At 34.3% G+C, this 21,312-nt stretch overlaps 1 protein-coding gene and 1 long non-coding RNA gene across 2 annotated transcripts; one reads left to right on the top strand and one right to left on the bottom strand.

Annotated features, from left to right (window-relative positions):
• Window positions 1-738: 738 nt before the first annotated feature.
• On the bottom strand, window positions 739-4,130 carry LOC114382428. Its single transcript, XR_003660249.1, has 4 exons — window positions 3,685-4,130; window positions 2,056-2,448; window positions 1,352-1,941; window positions 739-1,094 (listed from the first exon to the last, which is right to left on the bottom strand). It is a non-coding gene; the product is annotated as an uncharacterized LOC114382428 (long non-coding RNA).
• Window positions 4,131-4,190: 60 nt separating this feature from the next.
• Window positions 4,191-10,675, top strand: LOC114382427 (linamarin synthase 2-like). The gene is made up of 2 exons (XM_028341833.1): window positions 4,191-4,813; window positions 9,495-10,675. Exons 1-2 carry the CDS (start codon window positions 4,300-4,302, stop codon window positions 10,433-10,435), a joined length of 1,455 nt encoding a protein of 484 aa, XP_028197634.1. The 5' UTR covers window positions 4,191-4,299; the 3' UTR covers window positions 10,436-10,675.
• The last annotated feature ends 10,637 nt before the right edge of the window (window positions 10,676-21,312 follow it).

Raw genomic sequence — 21,312 nt, 5'->3', positions numbered from 1 at the left:
AGGGGGTTTGTTTGTTTTTGTAATTTAAACAACAAGCAAACTTGAATTGAAAAAAAAATAGAACTAAAACATGTTGTTTCCCCTTGATTCAAAAGAAAGACTCTTATCCTAGGTTACGAGAATTTATCCCTAATTAGTTCAATCACTTAATCCAACCCGAAATTAATATACTAAGCGAAAATTAACACAAGGCTGTCATTATGTGATTAAGCAACACATACACCAATTAATTCCTCTCACATGTCCATTAAGTATGAACATTAATTAAGCACAAAGACAATTAATCAAGCATTAAGCATGCATGGATTAATATCAGCAACAAATACAGAATAATTGGTGAAGGGGAAAAACTAATCAGAATTTAATATTAATAACAAAACCTCAAAGAGAGTTATGCTTAATCCTCAAGAGAAAACAACACTAGAGATTCAGCCTTCCATTAACAGCAGAAACAAAAACAAAAACAAAAATACAAACAGAACAGAAACAAACAACAACAAATATGAAATGGAACCCAACTAACCAGAACAAAACTGGAAACAACAAACGAAATACAAATCTGGAACGAAATACAACCCAACAATAGAAACGAAATACAACAACTGGAAACTAATTGCAACACAGAAACAAAAATGAATCTACAAACAGAAACTGAAAATGAAATTGCAATTGGAAACAAAATGCAAAAACGAATAGGAAATCAAAGGCAGAAAATGAACTGAAATTAGAAGACAAAAATGAAAATGAAACTGGAATTTAAAGCAGAAAATGAAAGTGGAGTTGCTACGTGAACAGTACTATGCGCGTGAACAGTAACACGAAAAACTAAAAATGAAACCCTACCATCTCTCCCTCCGTGAACAGGAACCGGACCACTCCTAAAACCCTAGTAGTTGGGCTCACAAAAGGTCACTAGGCCACAAAGCTTACAAATCTGATTTTTGGGTCCAATAAGGTCTAGTGGCCCAATTACAAAAATACAGCCCAAAAATGAAATAAAATAAAACTGGACGACAAATAAAATTGTCTGCTCTCTTCAAGTCCAAGTCGGTTCAGCCCAATTCCGAATCCAAGCCCAATTGCTTATAATTCTCCTGAAATTAAATTAAAACACAGAATTAGTCAAGTAGGCCCAAATGATAAAAATGCATAATTAATTTGACAATTAAGGCTAATCAATAATTGAAATGGTGACAGAAAGGGGTAAGAAATAGGAGAAAATAATGACACATCAGTTAGTTTACACACTTGTTCATAGTAAACACATCTCTTTTTATACTAGACACATATTCACTGAAGTAGCTTTACCAAGTAACACAAGTTCCCTGAGAGTTTGATACTCGGTTCTTACCATTTTATACTACTTGCGCGATCCGATGCATTTGTCGGACTTTGAACAATCACGTAAAGCGTCTAAGAAGACAACACGAACATGGGTTTCACTCTTGTTAGCAAAAAGAGTGCAACCTAGAAGAAGAAGAAGAAGATAGGCACGAGTTGCAGCTGTCCAATGTTTGGCCTGACATTTGCACTGATATATATCTCGTAGCCAAGATAGGCGTACGTATGGTCCATGACAATGTCCTGTCTCGACCCTGGTTGCATCTGCTGAGACCAATAGTAAGTAAACCAACATCAACACCGCCTCGTCGACGTGCAGAGGCTGGAAGGTATGGAAGTTGCCAATGATGGGCAGATGAAGAAGAGGTGCCATGTCGTCCAGGGTGATGGTAACCTCCCCCACGGGAAGATGGAAACTGCTAGTCTCCCCGTGCCACCTCTCCACAAACGAGGATATAAGTCTCCGATCACCAGTGTCTACTGAACACGCGATCAAAGGACTTAGTCCTGTGCCAACAACTAGCCCTTCAATTGTAGGGACAGACCTACCTAATTTCTGCACCTTCCTCCCATGGGAGGATAACTTCAACTCAGGATGTTCTGGAATTGAAGTATAAAGGAACAGACAATTTATTAACATAATATTTTAAAGGAACACAAATTTCAATAATAACACATACTTAACAAATAACTTAAATTGAAAATTATAAATACCTCTTTGGTCCATACGTTGGCTGCAACATGCTCAGCATACTCGGTAAGCACTGATGGGTCGCTCGGTCCACCTGGAAATCCCTCAGGCTCATCTGCACCAGCCTCTGCTCCAGTGTCTGCACCAGGTGCATATACGTCTGCACCAGCGCTTGCAGCTACCATAGGCTCATCTGCATCACCAACAGGGTCATCCTCACCAACAGGGTCATGTACGTCTACAGCAATGACAGGGTCATCCTCAGTAGCAGGAGCAACAACCCGTTGCCTACATGCCGATGCGGTAGGCCTTCACCGCTGGGGAGCATCATCTGAATCATGACGATCCTCTCTTCCCAGAGCTCTGCCAATAACCCTACCTAAGGCACGACCTAAGCCTCTAGTCCTAACCATGATCTGCAAATGTCTACCACAAATTCCATCACTAAACCACACAAATTCATCACAATATTAACTTGTTCAAAGGGTATTTTGCATTTTCCCTTCTCAAGGAAAAATTTAGAAATTTTATGAGTGTGTTTGTGTGGTTTTTTTTTTAAGTTCTGGATTTTGTTAGGTTTGGAACATGTTTTGAGCCACCTTTATGGAGGAGGATTTGGAAAGTGGAAACTTTGAGTGTGGTTTTGGTTTGGAAGATGTTTTGAACTCCCTTTTGAAGGAGGATTTGGAAATTGTGTGTATGGTTTTGGAAATTTGATTTGGTTTGGTTTGGGAGAGGTTTTGAAACTAGGGGTTTTATATTGAAGGGGAAGGTTTGAGAAATTTGGTGTTTTGTGTTTGGGTTTGGACTTTGGAATGATTGACCAGTTTGAAGAAGACTTGGTAATGGAATCGTTGGGTTTGGAGGAGTGTGTAAATAAATGGGGGCGAGTAGGAAAGAGTGAGTGACCAAAATGTTTTATTTGACCAATACTTATTTGGCGTGTGCGTGAACTTGGAATTTGGTCAATTTGCTAGTGCTTCACATACACAAATTTGAAATTCGAACGTTTGGAGTAGGAAAAAAAACAAATTGTCTAATTGGCTACTAGTCTACTACTAAGATAGTTTATGATTCTGTTTTATGGTTAATGATCTATTATACAAGAATTTCAGGAAGTTTTGAAGCAAATTAGTTTATTGCTTTTAGGCATATGAGAAGCACCATTAGAAATTGTTGTCTAATTGCATAACTCATGAGAGTTTAGAGGGTTCTAGTTTTTTTTACCATGCTTTTGGGATTCTAATGAAAGACTAAATTTAAGGGCTTCAAACACAGAAGTAGGAGAAACTTTCAGCAAAACTAGACATTGGTTAATGAAAGAAGGCAGGGACATCAAACTAGCGCTACAACTTAATAGTTTGTGTTCCTATTGTCAATTTGTTATTCACTAGCATACATGATACAATTAAAGTAATAAAGCAATACATAGTATAAGTCAATCATTGAAACCTTCAAAATATAAATTCACACCAGCCAAAATATCTTAAACAAGCATTATACAATACAAACCAAAAAGCTTCACCTAACCTATGTCTAGTGCGGATCAACTCAAAGGCTATGCGGATCAAAAGAAGCCATAGAAAATGTACACCAACCACAATGGAAACAGAAACGCAAAGGACACCACGGGGAGGGAGAACACAACTTACCTTGACAATGCCGACGAAACGCGCAAAACCAAGGGGACGAAGAAGAAGAAGACACCACCACGCACGCTGAATCAACAGGGCTGGAGAAGAACGACACAGGGACTCGAAGGAGAAGGGCTGGGCTGCTGAAGAAGAAGAAGAACAGACGGAAGAAGGAGAAAGCACAGTCATGGCATGAAAAAAGGTTTCTGGGTACGCAAAAGTTTTTTAAAAAAACTAAGGAACATTTTTGTCTTTTACTTTTAAGTGCGGGGTGCACCTAGCATCTCCTCTGAATTTGATGGGTGGTCCAGAGGTCTTGGATATTTTTGCAAGTTGTCCCGTGAATCTACAATGAGTCGATGACAAATAGCATCTATGATTACGCCATTTTGAATATTTTATTTAATATAATATTTTAAATTACACTCTGTGCCATGTGCTGACGGTCACTAACGCCGATCGAGGAAGAGTAAGTTATATTTACGTACGGTGGACAAATTCTTGACATTATATAATGACCATACTACACGGCCTTATCCTTCACACATATTCTGTATTTTTGTGAACAAAATTGTTATTTGAACACAACATATATCCCATAATTGATACTCCACATACAAAAAAAGAAAAGAAATGGATTCACTACTTCATATCCAAAAGCCTCATGTTGTATGTGTACCATTTCCAGCACAAGGCCATGTAAACCCCTTTATGCAACTAGCCAAACTCCTTCATTGTGTGGGTTTCCACATAACCTTTGTGAACACTGAGTTCAACCACAACCGTTTTGTCAAGTCCCATGGACCAGACTTTGTTAAGGGTCTCCCTGATTTCAAATTTGAGACCATACCCGATGGCTTGCCGCCTTCGGATAAGGATGCAACTCAGGATGTTCCAGCACTGTGCGATTCTACTAGGAAAACTTGTTATGGTCCATTGAAAGAGTTGGTGATGAAGTTGAACTCTTCTTCCCCTGAAATGCCTCCGGTTAGTTGCATCATTGCTGATGGGGTTATGGGATTTGCTGGAAGAGTCGCAAGGGATTTGGGTATACAAGAGGTTCAACTTTGGACAGCCTCAGCGTGTGGTTTTGTGGGATATTTGCAATTCGAGGAACTGGTGAAAAGAGGCATTCTTCCATTCAAAGGTGCACGCTGTCTCTTTGTTATTTGATTTCCATTCCTCGACATATAATATTTATGTTTGTTTTACCTCTTTTTTAACGGGATTGTAAAATTTGTTCTAATTAAAAATGGCGTTAAGCAACCCTAACCCATCTTATTTCTGCAATTAATACGTGGAATCAATCATAATACCATAATACGTAAGCCAATTGCACCAATCACATAAGATAGGTTATGTAATCTCATTTTCAGTTAGAATAAATTAGATAACTTCTTTTTAAAATATTTGCGGCACTCTAGGACAGAGATTTTGCTCTTTTAAAAAATAATAGAATATCTTTTTTAATGTCATTTTTTTTCAAAATTAATACAACATGGCATCTTTAAAACTACTAGTATTTTTTAATACACCATTTCATGAATAACATATATATGGGGAATACCACCTCAATAACTACATCTTTGCAATAATTTAATGTTTAGATATATATGTATTTTTTTTTATCAGTCAAAAACTGAAATTGCTCTTCGTGCACGTACGTTGCATGTTAAATTTCGGTGAGTTTGAAGAAATAAAATCTGGGATTTTGGGAAGAATGATAATGTTTGTGAGATTTTTTTAATTGATTTGAAATATTTTCTTTTAAAAAATAAATTGAGACCTGTTTTGGAAAATAAAAGTTGAAGGAGAAGAAGGTAGGTTAAAGACTATTAGATGATTCAGAAAAGGATTTTCAATGTTTGATTTATTTATGTTTTTACTTTAATTATCATCAGAAAATTGAAATTTAATTTTGAAACAAAAATACTAATGATTATTAAGTCACAATCGTGTTATCAAAGATTTAATAAACACATAATTACTTAACCGAAAATAGGAATCTAAAATAATTTTTTTAAAATATTTAGAAGCATACGAAAAGAAATTTTTTATTAGAAATCAAACTTAAAATTCGACTATATATTAGGAATACAAACCTATTTAAGTCTTTTAGTTGAATTGACTATAAGAAAAAAAAATATAAGTTCCAAGTTAGTCTTCGCATACAAATTCTAAATCTTCCGGAGTTCTATAATTGTTTCTAACCACTATTATATTCAAAGTGTCTACTTGTTTAATTCTCAAATAAATTAAAAACAACTTAAAATGTTTATATAAAAATATAACTTTCGTTATCGGAAAAAAAATATAAGTCTCAAACAAATAAATAATTAAAGTCGCATAACAAAAAAAAAATTAAGAATTTAATTGTCATGCACTATTAATGTTTTAAAAAAATTAACAATTAACTAATTATTCTTAAACTGTAATTTCAATTATCAGGATATTTTACTTTAAAAAATATATTATTAAATTTATTATGTAAGAAAGTTTGCCACTAGATCACATTGGAAAAAAAAAAAACTTTAGAATGTAATGATACATCTTTTTCTCTCTCAAATTTTAATAAATGCAAATTTAAAATAAATTAAAGTAATATCACATATTTTGACATAAACCATAAAATACACATGTTCATTGTGTTTATATGTAAGAGAACCAATATATGGGAGCAACCTGCATTTGATTTTTTTTACAAAATTCTTTTGAATCATAGAGTTTCAAATTACGAGTGAAATTAATATATGCTCCAACGAATTAGAAGCACTCGTGGACCGTGGTCTTGTTCAACAAAATGAAACACATGATCACTGAAATCATAATAATAATGCAATAGAAATTAGGAACGTACCAATAGTGGAAGGTGTCCATTTGCGGTGAGCCCCACTAATTGATGCACCGTACCCTTCACGTTTCCCATATAATTAAGTAGTCGCTTGCACACAGGGATAGATGGAGAGGGTCTGACCTCCATCCTTAATATATATATATATATATATATATATATATATATATATATATATATATATATATTAATATAAAATTATGTAAAATTAATTATTTTTATTATTATTATTATTATAATGATTAAGATGATAATTAAAATAAAATTATATAAAATTAATTATGTGTTTGTTGTTTTTATGATAATCAATAAAATTATTATCATTTGAAATAAAAATTAATTTTAATTTTAGTGTAAAAATAATAAATAGTTTTTTTTAATTTATTAACTATTAAAAGTTAGATATTCTAAAGGAATGAAATTTTTTTAACCCCCTTTAATCGCTTTCTTGATCCGTCCCTACTTGCACAGGTTCCGTAACACGGTTGCTCAATGCTCACCAATTAACATGCCCTCAAGTTTCTCGTTTGATAAGTCCGTGTTCATGTTACATACTTTATGTGGAAAGAATTAATAACTTAACCTGTATCAAAATAAATCAATAATTCACCGAAAATATATCAATAAAAGAGTAATGTTTTAGTATATAATTAACGTACATTTTTTATACAATTAATTAAATAAAATATTAAATATGATATTTAAAAATATTATTCTATTAATTATGAGCTTTCAGTTATATGATCTTAAATAAAAATATTAAACATGATAATTTATAATTGTAAAAATAATAATATTAAATAAATTTTGATTAATTTTTTTTTAAAATAAATTAATTTAATCATGTAATAGAAAATAAAGAATTTTTTTTCGTGAATAATAACAAGCTATTGAATCTATGACATGTAAATTATTCAAACACTTTATTATTGTAACTCGATCGAAGTGGGTACTATTCATCTCCTTTTTTATTTTTTAAGTGTATTTTTTAATTTAAATTTGACTTTGAATTTTTCAAATTTTTTAAAAAAATCATAAAACATATAAATAAAACCTTTAAATTTTATTTAATCATAAGAATAAAACCAATCTGCAGCAAATATCTTTAGATTATTTGAAAACATTGGGAACAAACAATTTCTTTATAATTTGGGTGACAAAAAAAATATAAAAATGTTCTCCATTTTGATATTTTACTATTATTTAATTTTTTTTTTTGCATTGGAAAAGCATGTATAAGAATTTTTTGATTCTATAATGACAAAATTTTCACTTTATTTCCTAAAAAAATTTACAAAATTATTCGGCAATAGTATGATTGCAAAAATATTAAATAATTTTAGAATTTGTTTTAATCTTAATTAAAAATAATTAAAATTTTATACTACCTCCATTTCTGAATTTAAGACTCTTTAATTTTTTAAATTTGTTTGTCTCTCTTTTTCCATGTTGTCTTTTAGGTTATATAATTTTTGACAAAAATACTCTTAATTATATTACAATAAATGTTATAAATTAGTAATAAGATAAATTCATTCTCTTTTATTAGGATTAGAAAAGAAGACTAACACACATTAATTAATTATTTATGTAAAATGTAACTAAGTGAAAAAAGTGAAATGATGAGGCTCGTAATTTTAAGGATAATTTTTAAAAATATAATATAATTTTTTTAAAAATTTTAATGTGATTATCTAATTAATAAACTTTCTTAAAGGATGTTAGTAGTTAAAAGAATCCGGTATACAAAAAAGAAGATAGTATTAAATTCCGTAATGTTAATATTTTATTTTAACAACAAAGATAAATAAATAAATTTAGAATAAAAAATTATATAAAAAAGTATAATGTTAATAGTTTTTGTTAAAAATAATTAAAATACGAAAATAAATATACATAAAAAGTACCTTTAGATTAGGTTTCTATTTCATCAGATCGGGTGATGAAGAAACAGGTATAAAAAAAATATAAAAATAAGTTTTCTTTAAATTTACTTCTTACCATTCTTTAAAACTTGATACATTAAAAATTAGCTTGGCCATATTTTTCTCTAAATTTATAAATTTTGATTTAATTTATTAGTTTTATTTTTAGTCTATGAAAACTAAAATACAAATTTTACTTTTAGTTCTTAAAACTCCTCAAATACTACCATATACTTAGTTTCGATTTTTTTTTAAAAAAAAACATGTATTTTAAAACATGTATTTTTTTATATCTATTTATTCATCGCCCACCTTAATGAGACTAAAACTACAACTTGTTAAATATAAGGATTATGAAAAATTAATAAATAAACTAATTTTAAAAAATGTTTTGAAGGAACAACATATTCATTAAGAGCATTATTTGACATCGTTGTCTAACATACTCAATACTGCCATATATTTAGTTTCCATTTAAATAAAAAAAAAACATGTATTTTGAATATTTTTTAGTTAAATATATCTATAAGAGAAATTTTAATTATAAATTGCTTTTAATAAAAAATGTATTAATCTAACAAATATACACTATTTTTTTTTTTATTTTGGTGAGCAATTCTCGTTATATATAACTTATGGAAAATTATATGGGAGGTTACCAAAATATAAGCCATAAGGTATATAAGTGAACAATAATAATAGAAAAGGGTGTCACATAAGTGTCTTCCTTGTGATCAGAACCTATCTAACACTAGTAATGGAGGCAAATATAGATATATAGCCAAGTACATATTATGTAGGATGAACAAATACCGGTAAAAAACAATTCTCGTTATATCAAAATGAAATTATGTATATTAATTAGTTGCTTCGACAGACACGTTGTTAATTGATTTTTTTGTTTTAATTTTTCATCATCATTATGTTGTTAAGTGATTCCTTTTCATGAGTGTTTCTCTCGAAGTAAATTATATGCTTATATTACATTTTTATCTTTCTGGTACATAAATGTTAAAGTTATCTTGTGTAACTTATATTTGTCAATTTTTTAGATGAAAATTTTGCTATTGATGGCACCTTGGATAAGAGTTTAAATTGGATTTCTGAAATGAAGGATATTAGACTCAAAGACCTTCCAAGTTTTATCAGAACGACCACTTTGGATGATACTATGTTTGATTTCTTGGGTTCTGAGGCACGAAACACTTTGAGATCATCTTCAATCATCATTAACACATTCCAAGACTTAGATGGAGAAGCCATTGATGTCCTTAGGATCAAGAACCCTAACATATATAACATTGGCCCACTTCACTTGATTGATAGGCATTTTCTTGAGAAAGAAAAGGGCTTCAAGGCTAGTGGATCAAGTTTATGGAAAAATGATTCAAAATGCTTAGCATGGCTAGACAAATGGGAACCTAACTCAGTCATATATGTTAATTATGGAAGTATAACGGTGATGACAGAGCATCACTTGAAAGAATTTGCTTGGGGACTAGCAAATAGCAAGCAACATTTCTTATGGATAATAAGGCCAGATGTAGTAATGGGTGAATCTATATCTTTGCCACAAGAGTTCTTTGATGCGATCAAGGACAGGGGATATATAACAAGTTGGTGTGTTCAAGAGAAAGTGCTTTCTCATCCATCAGTTGGGGCCTTTCTAACCCATTGTGGTTGGAATTCTACACTTGAAAGTATATCTGCAGGTGTGCCTATGATTTGTTGGCCTTTCTTTGCCGAGCAACAAACAAATTGCAAGTATGCATGCACAACTTGGGGAATCGGAATGGAAATTAACCATGATGTTAGGAGAGAAGAGATAGCAAAGCTTGTGAAGGAAATGATGATGGGAGAAAAGGGAATGGAAATGAAACAAAAATCCTTAGAGTGGAAGAAGAAAGCAATAAGAGCTACTGATGTTGGAGGATCATCTTACAATGATTTCTATAAGTTAATAAAGGAGGTTTTTCATCACAGTGTTCTTTAAGTCCTTATTTTATAATCAGGTGTATTAAGGTTTATTAGTTAGATAAAAATACCTTTCTTAAGTTATAATGGGATGGTAAGGTCATAACATGATGCAATTGGTTTGGCCTAATTACTATTAGTTTAAAATGTTTCCATTTATATTTATCATGTCATGTGTACTAAAATTTTAATATTGTAACTCTTTATGTAAACATCCATGATTGTTACAAAGGATATGATTTACTTTATTAGTTTTATATATGATGAGTTTAAGACTCAGAAAGACGAATTCAAATTAAGGAAGAAGAAAATAGATATTGTAACATGCGAAGAAAAAGGGTATTGTTATTATTGAAGATCATAGCCATGATATTACAAAGTTTGGATTTTGCACTCTAGTTGCACTTAACCCTTCTAACTAACTTCCTTATATAGGGGTGTAACGGGCTGAAACAGAAATAACAAAAGATGGCTGCAAAGAAAACTTGTTATCTGAACCATCTAATAACTAATTAAACAGATTGGACGATACATTGCTAGACACAATTGGATGCTCTATTGGATAGAAGACAAATTCTAGCACAAAGGACTAGACTAGGCGATACATACAAGATTGCTTATAAGTGAAACTGTGAGAAACACACTAAAAAAAGGAGGGGGGGGGGGGGATTGAATACTGTGTATATCAAAGATAAAAGAATTTCACGATAACAGGAATAATATGGATAATACTGTGTTAAGCACTAGTCATCCACTGAGGATAAAAAATAGTATGGTCATCCAGAGACAAATAAGAAATTCTTAAAACAGTTTTTCAAATAAACACTTGGTATAAAATAACGATGAAAAATATAATAAGAATACACAATAAACCTATTATGTAGAAAAGTAGAAACACTTGGTTTATACTAGTTCGTTCAACCTGAGCTACATCAAATTCTCCTTTACTCACTAGTAAAAGGTTCTGCTAATCAAAACTGATTACAAAACAAGCAGTCTAACCCGTCACTCTTGGCTTTACAATTACTATTAACACTACTTCTGGGATCTTCTTAGACTCCCTTTGAATCTAAGAACTCAAGTATTTTTTATTGCTAAGCTACTCTTAGCTTTCACAAACAAATGTTTGAATGAATACAAGTATTCTTAACACTCAAAGAGTGAATATACAGTTAAGCACAAATACAAAACTACTTTGCTTTGCATAGGATAAACAATGTATATCGTCTAGTGTTTTTAGCAGAGTTTTGCTTTAAGTATTTTTCTTGCGTTCTTGTTCTATTTCTTTCTCGTTTTTCCATTACTTGCTTCATTGAGGGAGACATCCGTTTAAAGACTTCAGTGAAGTATCTGTCATATGATCCATGTCGTTATCTTGAAAGGATCATTGTCTCACATAGAAGAATGAGGCGACGTGTCAAGCTCTAAATGATGAGGATTTTATATGAAGTACAGACAACGCCATGTGCTTTTTGTCTGCTTTGAAAATGACCTTCAAGGAAATATTCCACAGAAGCCTTTTGTTCTCTTCTATTTTATCCTTTCCTTAAATTCCAACGTTCGTTATTCAAATGTAAGAGAGGTAAATAGAATTTGAATAAAACAATACATGTACACTTCCTTTTTTTTGTGATACTCAGTCTTTGAGATTGGAAGCATGAGTTTTTCTTAAGACAGTGTGTTACACTAATATGCACAAGAGTAGACGCTCACTGAATATATCATGTTGGACACTAGGTTAAAATTGATCATACTCTCTATAGCTATGGACAATATTTAATGCTATAAATGCTTTTAACATAATAATCCTGTCTACTTGTCAAAACTCATTAGAATATCGATAATTTATACTTATTGTTATATATCAAAATCTAACGTGGATGAGACGTGTGGTCGTCCAGACCTAACAATCTCCCCCTTTTTTATGATGACAAATGCATATCTTCATGGCATCATAATGGACATATCATTCCTGCATTTATCATTTGTCATATCCATGCATTGCATTTGCATAAGTCATTGCATTGTCATAAATCTTCATTTAGCATGTTTATGTTCTGCCAACTGCACAGATTCTATTTTCATCGTTCACATGTTATGTTCACTCATGCATGATCCTTGCATTTTCCTCTGCAAAAAAAAAAAAAAACAAAAAAAGAACAAAAGAAAGTCACAATGAAGCATGGAAGTTTACACCACATTCTTAGTTACATGTGTTGGGTACCATGATGATGGCTATAAACCAACCATGTTGGGATTATACACTCATTTCTCTTAAAAAATGATTGAAAATCATGTGAACATGGTACCTAATGCATGGTTAACTAGAAAATGATGGTTCTTCGGGTATCTCATGTCGATCTCATAATCGTATTTGCCATGCATAGCATAAGTATGCCCTAGTCATTCATCTCCATGATACGTTTTTGAAGTATTGACAATCAAAATTTCTATTCCTTGGATTATGGGGTTGAACCAAGCACATGTTTTTGAGGAAAGGCTCATCAAGTCAAGGTCAAGTATGGAAGTAACCAACTTGCAAAAGTTGGGGCAGAAGATAGATCGAGTTACATCGCTTCTTTGTCTACTGCCAACACACGATTGAGCTAAATAATTTACAAAAAAATTAAGAACTATTGATGTCCATATTTTATTTCCAGTTTCACTTTGACAATATGTGACAAACAATGTTGTTTTAATGAAAATCTGGATTGATTCAACCTTATGTTCTACTGAATGTCTTGTGTAAAATTTGCAATACTTCGACAATGCATCATTCACATACATCCATGCTTATTTTTCTTTTCACATTGGTGGCATTTCTCATTGCATTCTTTCCTTGAAATCAAAATTGTAATTATAGTTATCAAAAGGAAAGAACGCGCTTTACGACGTCCTTACCGAACGCGTGCCAGAGCTAGAGTAATGAGTGAAATAGAGGACGTACAGGAACATATGAAGGTCGATATGGAGGCCATGAAAGGGCAAATGGCCACAATGATGGAAGGCATGATGAGTATGAAAACAAATGATGGAGGTCAATGCGACTACAGTTGTTGCTGCAAGTATCGCCACAGAAGTGGACCCAACTCACTCATCGAGCCTCAATCAAGTAAATCCTCCAGTCTCGGATATGGTAGGTCAGGGAGGAGAAGCATTGGGAAGTACAGGTAGTCCCCATGTTGTGTAGAGAAAGAATTCTTTCCCACCATACAGCTTGCCTCCCAACTATACACCACCAATTGTTGAACACAGTGCCAACGAGAATATCAATGACTCCACTCTCATACTCATTGAGAGCCAACAACCCCAATCTGGTCATGCACATGTCTCTCAACCCATGGGGGAGGCACATGAGGCACCCCAAGACCATAATCTAGTCGACTTTGAGCCTCACCTCGGATATGCCGCTGAGGGGAAAACATTTTGCGGCATACCTGTTAGTTGTCTTATATGACTAACTTTTGTATGGAAAACATTTTCCAAAACTTGTATAGTTTCCCCAATTTATAGTTATTTTGTAGGCATTTGTAAATAAATCTTGTTTTATTGTTATAGCTGTCTCTAGAATATTTTCCATTTGATTTAATGATGAAATCTGTTCAATTTCAGGTTAAAAAAGGCTAAGTCTTGAAGTGCTAAAAGTGGCAGTTGCGCTTAGCTCACCATTTGGGCTCAGCGCGCATCCAACACTAAGCACAGCTTCAGCGCGCTTAGCACGATAGAAGAATCTGGCAGGGCATAAATAGAAAGGCTGTGTGCTAAGCGCAAGATCTGCTTGCTAAGCACGATGATTGTCTTTAGCCAGGCTCAGCGCATGACTGGCGCTAAGCTCAAATCCACTAACTCGCGCTAAGCGCAATGCCGCAGATTCAGAGCCTATTTAAAGCCCTTCTTGTGCAGAATTAGGGTACACAATTTTTTTAGCAAGCAGTACAGAATTCCATAGCTAGTACACCACAGTGCTAATTTCGAGATAGAAGCTCTGGAGGCAGCAAGAGGAGCAACTTTGCAGATAAGCCTAGGGTTCTTCAATTAGAGAGAGATTAGTGAGCTGTAGAGTGATTGTGAGGTGCTGAGAAGAGGAGGAGGGATCCCCCTTCTTGTGTAAGGAACAATTATTTTGTACTCTCTATCTCATTTGTGTTAGGGTTTTTCTGTAATGGCTGGCTAAACACTCTTGTTGGGAATTTCTAAGGAACAACTGATGTAATTACTTTAATATCTAATTAATTGTGTTTTATGTGTTCAATGCTTCTTTCAATGCTTAATTACTGCATGCTCTTGGTCTGATCACCCAATTGTGTGTACTGTTAGGTGACTTTAGCATTGGGAAATGTATTGTTGCCTTAGAACTTGATAGAAGCAAGATTGAATAACCATATTACCAGGGATGGATTGTTGGGGTTTTGGTTTTCTGAATATGTTGTTATGATAATGTTGTTTAAGTTAAGCCTAGTCTTAGAAGAGGGATCTGCGGACGAAGTTTAGGTTAAATTAGTCTAAACTTATGAGGGATCGAGGTTTAGTATTTTGGGCTACAATATAGAACACAAAAGCATGATTGATTAGAGAAATATCTTCATATGCATGAGCTTGTTTGTTAGAAAGACCCAACACTTTTTACCTATTGCTGTCAACTTTTACTTACTTGCATTTACTGTTTTTACCATAGAATTAGTTTATTTATGTTTTTAACCATCGATTATCAACGTTGTTCCAACAATGCCTTACTTCTGAATAAAACTCTGTCTAATAAGCAAGTTTCCTAAGTTCGATACTCGGATCACTCCATTTTAATTTTAAATACTTGACAACCCAGTGTACTTTCCAGTGTTTCATTTCCCTTGAATATATTTGTTGAATTATTGAAAAAGGAACCATATGGGAAAATGAACAAAGTATTTATGGTGCTATTGCCGGGGAACTTAATTCATTAGAAGAGTTTAGTTCAATTTTGTGGCATTGCTTTATAATTTTCTGTTTGATTCATTGATTCTTTTTGTTCATATTTTAGTTACTGCACATTTTATTGTTCTTTTGAACTGGATAATTGTTGTTCTATTTCTCTTGTATGCAAAGAAGATCTACTGCAGGTGATTTGATCCCCATCGATTTGGAGATTAACGCTACTTGCAGGAGGTGCAATGCAGAGAGAATTAGAAATTTTTTGCAGGATTTAGAAGCAGCAACAACTCCAGAAGAAGAACCTCGATCTTCCGAGGTGTCTTCTAGCTTTCCTATTCCAAAGCAATCTCATACAGATTTAATTGAAGAAGTTATTATGGATGAAGAGCCAAGAAGAGTGACCCTAGAAGATTACTCAAGTTCCACTATGCCATAATTCTTTTCCAGTATAGCGTGGCCAGAGGTTCAGGCACAAACAATCACATATCCTCCTTCTCTGATACAACTGATTCAAAATAATCTATTTCATGGTCTACCAAATGAAGACCCATACGCACACCTAGCCACTTACATTGAAATATGCAATACTATTTGACTGGCTAGTGTGCCTGAAGATGTAATTCGATTGAGCTTGTTTTCATTTTCATTGTCTGGAGAAGCTAAGAGGTGGCTTCACTCGTTCAAAGGCAACAGTCTTAAGACTTGGGATGAAGTGGTTGAGAAATTTTTGAAGAAGTATTTCCTGGAGTCTAAGACTGCAAAAGGAAAAGCAACCATTTCTTCTTTTCACCAATTTCTAGATGAATCCCTGAGTGAGGCCTTAGAAAGATTCTGTGGTCTATTGAGAAAGACACCCACTCACGGATTCTCCGAACCGATTCAGCTCAACATTTTTATTGATGGGTTAAGGCCACAGTCCAAGTAGCTATTAGACGCTTCAGCTGGAGGAAAGATAAAGCTGAAGACCCCCGAAGAAGCCATGGTTCTTATTGAAAATATGGCTGCAAGTGACATTGCTATTCTCAAAGATAGAGCCCACGTACCAACAAAGAAAAGTCTTCTGGAACTTACATCGCAAGATGCTTTGTTGGCACAGAACAAGTTATTGTCCAAGCAATTGGAAGCATTGACTGAAACACTAAGTAAGTTGCCAACTCAAATACATTCTACGCAATCTTTACCATCTACTGTTTTGCAGGTTGCACGGTGTGCCATCTGTGGTGGAGCTCACAATTTTGGCTGCTATATCCCCAATGAAGAACCAGCTCATGAAGTCAATTATATGAGGAATCAGCCCAGAGGCAATTTTAATGCAGGTGGATTTTTTGGATTTCAGAATAGCCAGTAGTATCAACAGCAAAGACAATGGAAAAATCACCTTGGTAACCAATTCAACAGAGACCAGGGTGGTCCATCTACAAGGCCACAACAGCAGATGCCTAGTCTCTATGACCGAACCACGAAGCTGGAAGAAACTCTAGCTCAATTCATGCAAGTGTTAATGTCTAATCAGAAGAGCACAAAGTCTGCTATCAAGAATCTGGAAGTCTAGGTGGGCCAGCTTGTGAAGCAATTAGCAGATAGACCATCAAGCAGTTTTACAGCAAACACGAAGAAAAATCCTAAGGAAGAGTGTAAGGCTGTGAGGACTAAAAGCAGAATGGAAATACAAGCTGAGGAATGAAGAGTTGATCAAAAGGTGGAGGGATTTAAACAACAGTTGGTTGCTCAACCGACATCAATATCAAGGTCGCGTGCTAAGCACGAGATCAGTGCGCTAAGCGCAACAGTTGTCCTCAGCAGGCTCAACGCACGATTGGCGCTAAGCTCAAATCCACTTACTTGCGCAAAGGCGTGGGTGGCGCTAAGCGCAACGTCACAGATTCAGAGTCTATTTAAAGCCTGTTTTGTGCAGAATTAGGGCAGGCAAATGATTTACACAGAATTTTAACAACACCTTTGCAGAGAATTCCAGAGCACACCATAGTGCCTATTTTGGGAATAGAGCTCTGGAGGTAGCATGATGAACAACTTTTGCAGAGATACCAAGGTTTAGTAATCTCATTATTGTTATAGTTTTTTAGTAATGGCTTGCTAAACATCCTATTGGACAAGCGACCTCAGAAATATTAAGAAGGGGGGGGGGGGTTGAATTAAGTTTTCGTTGACTATTCCTAATTGAAAATTTCTCTTTCATTATTATTCCCTAGATTCAATTATTTCTTTTTTAACAAGTTACTTGAATAACAAATAAGGAGAAGTAAACTTAAAGAAATATAAACACAATAGAAAGTAAAAGAGATTAAGGAAAGAGAGAATGCAAAACCAGATTTATACTGGTTCGGCCACAACCCGTGCCTACGTCCAGTCCCCAAGCAACCCGTTTGAGATTTCCACTATCCTTGTAAAATCCTTTACAAGAAATGAACCACAAAGGACTTCCCTCCTTTGTGTTCAGTGTTTACACCAAGAGACAAACCCGCCTCTTGCAATGAACCCCAAAGGACGTTACTCCTTTGTGTTCAGTGATTACAACCAAGAGGTAAATCCCACCTCATGCAATGAACCCCAAAGGACATTACTCCTTTGTGTCCAGTGATTTAACCAAGAAGCAAATTCCACTTCTTGCAATGAACCCCAAAGGACGTTACTCCTTTGTGTCCAGTGATTTAACCAAGTAGATCATCTCTTGAAAACAGTCACCAAGAGTGAGTCTCTTGAAAAGCTTTTTGTAAGAATGGAGGAGGAGAGGAAAATAGAATAGCACAAGTTTTTTCCCAATGAACTTTTCTTGACAAAGCAAGTGTTGAACAAAATCTCTTAAAAAGAAGTTAAGAAATCTGGTTGAATGAATCAATGTTAAAAGTTGTGACTCTTGGCAATTTCTTCAAAACTGACTTTCTTTAAAACTAGTCACTTTAAAAGTTGTGACTCTTGGCTATTTCTTCAAAAACCAGTCACCTTAAAAGTCGTGACTCTTGGAAATTTATTTTTCAAAAATAGTCACTGGTAATCGATTATCATAATGGTGTAATCGATTACACAGCTTACTTTATCAAAAGTTGTGACTCTTCATGTTGAGGTTTGAAATACAACATTCAAAACCACTCGTAATCAATTACAAAAGTTGTGTAATCGATTACACTATTTTGAAGATATTTTATCACAAGTTATGACTCTTGAAATTTGAAATTCAATGTTAAAAAAGATTGGTAATCGATTACATGCCCATGGTAATCAATTACTACTTTGTAAAACAGTTATAAAACTGTTTTGGGCTTCTGGTAATCGATTACTGCCTTATGGTAATCGATTACCAGAGAGTAAAAACTTTGATAAAGATTTTTCTTTGAAAAATTCTTTTGGACAAATTGTGCTATTCAATCTTTTCTTTGAAAAATTCTTTTTATACTTATCTTGATGCTATTCTTGAGGTTCTTGCATATCTTGAGTCTTCTCTTGAATCTTCACTTGAATCTTGATTCTTGATTGAATGACTTTTTGGTTCTTGAAACTTGCTTGAATCTTGATTCTTTACTTGAGTCTTTGGCATCATCAAAATAAGCTTGTAAGCTTTGCTTCCACACACCCTTGTTGGGGATTTCTAAAGAATAGCTGATGTAATTACTTTAATATCTAATTGATTGTGTTTCTTGTGTTCAATGCTTCTTTCAGTGCTTAAATTTTGTATGCTCTTGGTCTGATCAACCATTTGTGTGCCTAGTGTCATACCCTAATTTCATCCGGGGATTATTACTTGATGACATGCAACCTTTGATTGGTCGTTTCAAGATACTTGGCACCCTTTGTTGCACAATATGTAAGTCTCGAGACGCGCCGGAAGTCATTTTAAAAGGAAGCAGGGTTATGCGATCCGTGAAATTCCGTAATGCGGCGGAAACCAAAAGGAGGTGTTGTTGTGCAATCCGTGAGTTTCCGTAACTTCTTCGAAAACTAAAAAAGAGTAAATACATGATTCATAAGGATTCGTAACCTTACGGAAAGAAAATAAGTATCGTTACGGAATTCGTAAAATTTTGTAACGTTACGGAAAAAGAATCGCAAAAAAAATAGAAGGGGGTGCATTTAGTAAAAAGGGGGGTACAAATTGCAATCAGGCCCACTTGGGCCTTCCAGATTCTTCCTCCAAAAGGCTGTTACTTCTGGAGGAAGCAACCATGCTCGCCTGGGCGAGCTGGGTGGCAAGCTCCTCCCCTATTTTGCTATAAATAGGGGGAAGAGTGAAGAGGGAAGGGGTTCAGCCTTCTTGGCACTTCGTATTCTCTTAAATTTGCTGAGGAAAATTGTTTTCGTGAAGAAAATACAAGCCGAAGCGCTTCCGTAACGTTTTCGTGAGTAATTACACGAAGGTTTTCAACCGTTCTTCGACATCCATCGTTCGTTCTTCGTTTTCTTCGGTCTTCAACTGGTAAGTACCCCAAACCGAGCTTTTCAATTCATTCTATGTACCCGTGGTGGTACCCATTTTGTTTCATGTATTTTTATTCTCGTTTTCATTTACTTTCTGTACCCCCTTTTGACGTGCTTCAGTCATTTATTTAAGTCATTTCTCGCCTAATCAAAAAAGAAAATAAATTTCCACCGATCATTTGATTTGTAATATCCGTTAATTTCTGTTAAAATGAATTTCGACCGTTCGGTCGTGCCGTAACCACGTTGGAAATAAAAAAAGAGGTAATATAATAATATAATAATAAAAAAATACCTTTTAGTAAAATGAAGCAAAAAATCAATCGGGCGTTTTCTCTTTGGGATTTCTCATTCTTAATTGAATTGACTAATAACTAAAGTGAAACTAAGGCTAAAATCAATTCGCCTAGTCAAGCTTGTCCACAAAAAAGGTCACTAAAAAGGGTTTAAAGGTTTATCATCTCAGTTTTCCTTATCAAGTAAATGGATCATTTTTAAGGTCCAACGCCTTAAAATGATCACCTTTCAAGTAAAAAGAATCGCTTGATTCACTCTTAAAAAAGAATTACGTAGGTCTGACTTCCTCTTCGATGGAGGGTATGTAGGAGCAAGAGCCTCGCTTTTGTCGACCTCAAAAAATAAAAAAGAAATAAAAGTTAAGGTAACACAATTTCCTCAATTCTAAAAAATAGGCTGTTGTCCTTTGAGAAAAACGTGAGAGGTGCTAATACCTTCCTCAAACGTAAATACAACTCCCGAACTTAGAATTTTCATTTTGACCGGTTTCCTTCGGTTTTTCCGACGTTTTCCACAAATAAACGTTGGTGGCGACTCCGCGCATCTTTCCTCCTTTGGAAAGCGCACCCGTGAGTCTCGCCTCGCTCGCCCGCAAAAGGGCATGTTGCGATAGTTGGCGACTCCACTGGGGACTTTTTTGTGAGTTAGGCCTATTTTAAGGAATTGTGGAATTATGAAACCTTGTGTGTGCATTTATTGAACTGTGTAAAATGTAAATAACTGTTGTCTATTTCGCATTCTTTACACTGTATTCTAAGCATCCACGGGTTTGAGTAAAAAAAAAGGGCCCTATACCCGGGTTCATGGGAATCTAAGGAGTGGGGGTGAATCTATCATCATGCTAGCTCTCCGACTTGCTTGATAATAGTGAAAGTAATCTTTACACTGTATTCATATCGGGGGGAATATACATATACGAGACTGCAAAGATCCACCATACCGCCGCAATATTATTATTTTGAGTGATGATACCTCTAGAAAATAGTCGTGTGAGTTATGAATTGTTGGGGGGTAGTGATTAGAGACCCCTAGATATTGTCCTATAGGTTCCCAGTTAGGGGCATGGAGCAAACACGCTCTGTGCCATTTGTTCTCATGCATTTCTCTGCAAATAGCGCTATATATAGTTTTGCTAGTTTCTTCAAGTGTAATGCGTAACCTTTTAATACTTACGTTGAGGCGCCGTGATGCCTAAAACGTAGCATTAAAAAGGTGGATCTTTGTAGTCTCGTATATGTATATTCCCATTTCTTTTATTTT

Source organism: Glycine soja, chromosome 13, assembly GCF_004193775.1.
Source record: "Glycine soja cultivar W05 chromosome 13, ASM419377v2, whole genome shotgun sequence".
NCBI classification, from domain to species: domain Eukaryota; kingdom Viridiplantae; phylum Streptophyta; class Magnoliopsida; order Fabales; family Fabaceae; genus Glycine; species Glycine soja.
This window is presented reverse-complemented; position numbering and strand designations above follow the sequence as displayed.

Bases quoted from the DNA above. Each gene is read 5' to 3' on its own strand.
- LOC114382427 (XM_028341833.1), top strand. From the start codon at position 4,300: ATGGATTCACTACTTCATATCCAAAAGCCTCATGTTGTATGTGTACCA. The intron at 4,814-9,494 runs GTGCACGCTGTC...TCAATTTTTTAG, and splicing joins AGGCATTCTTCCATTCAAAG to ATGAAAATTTTGCTATTGAT.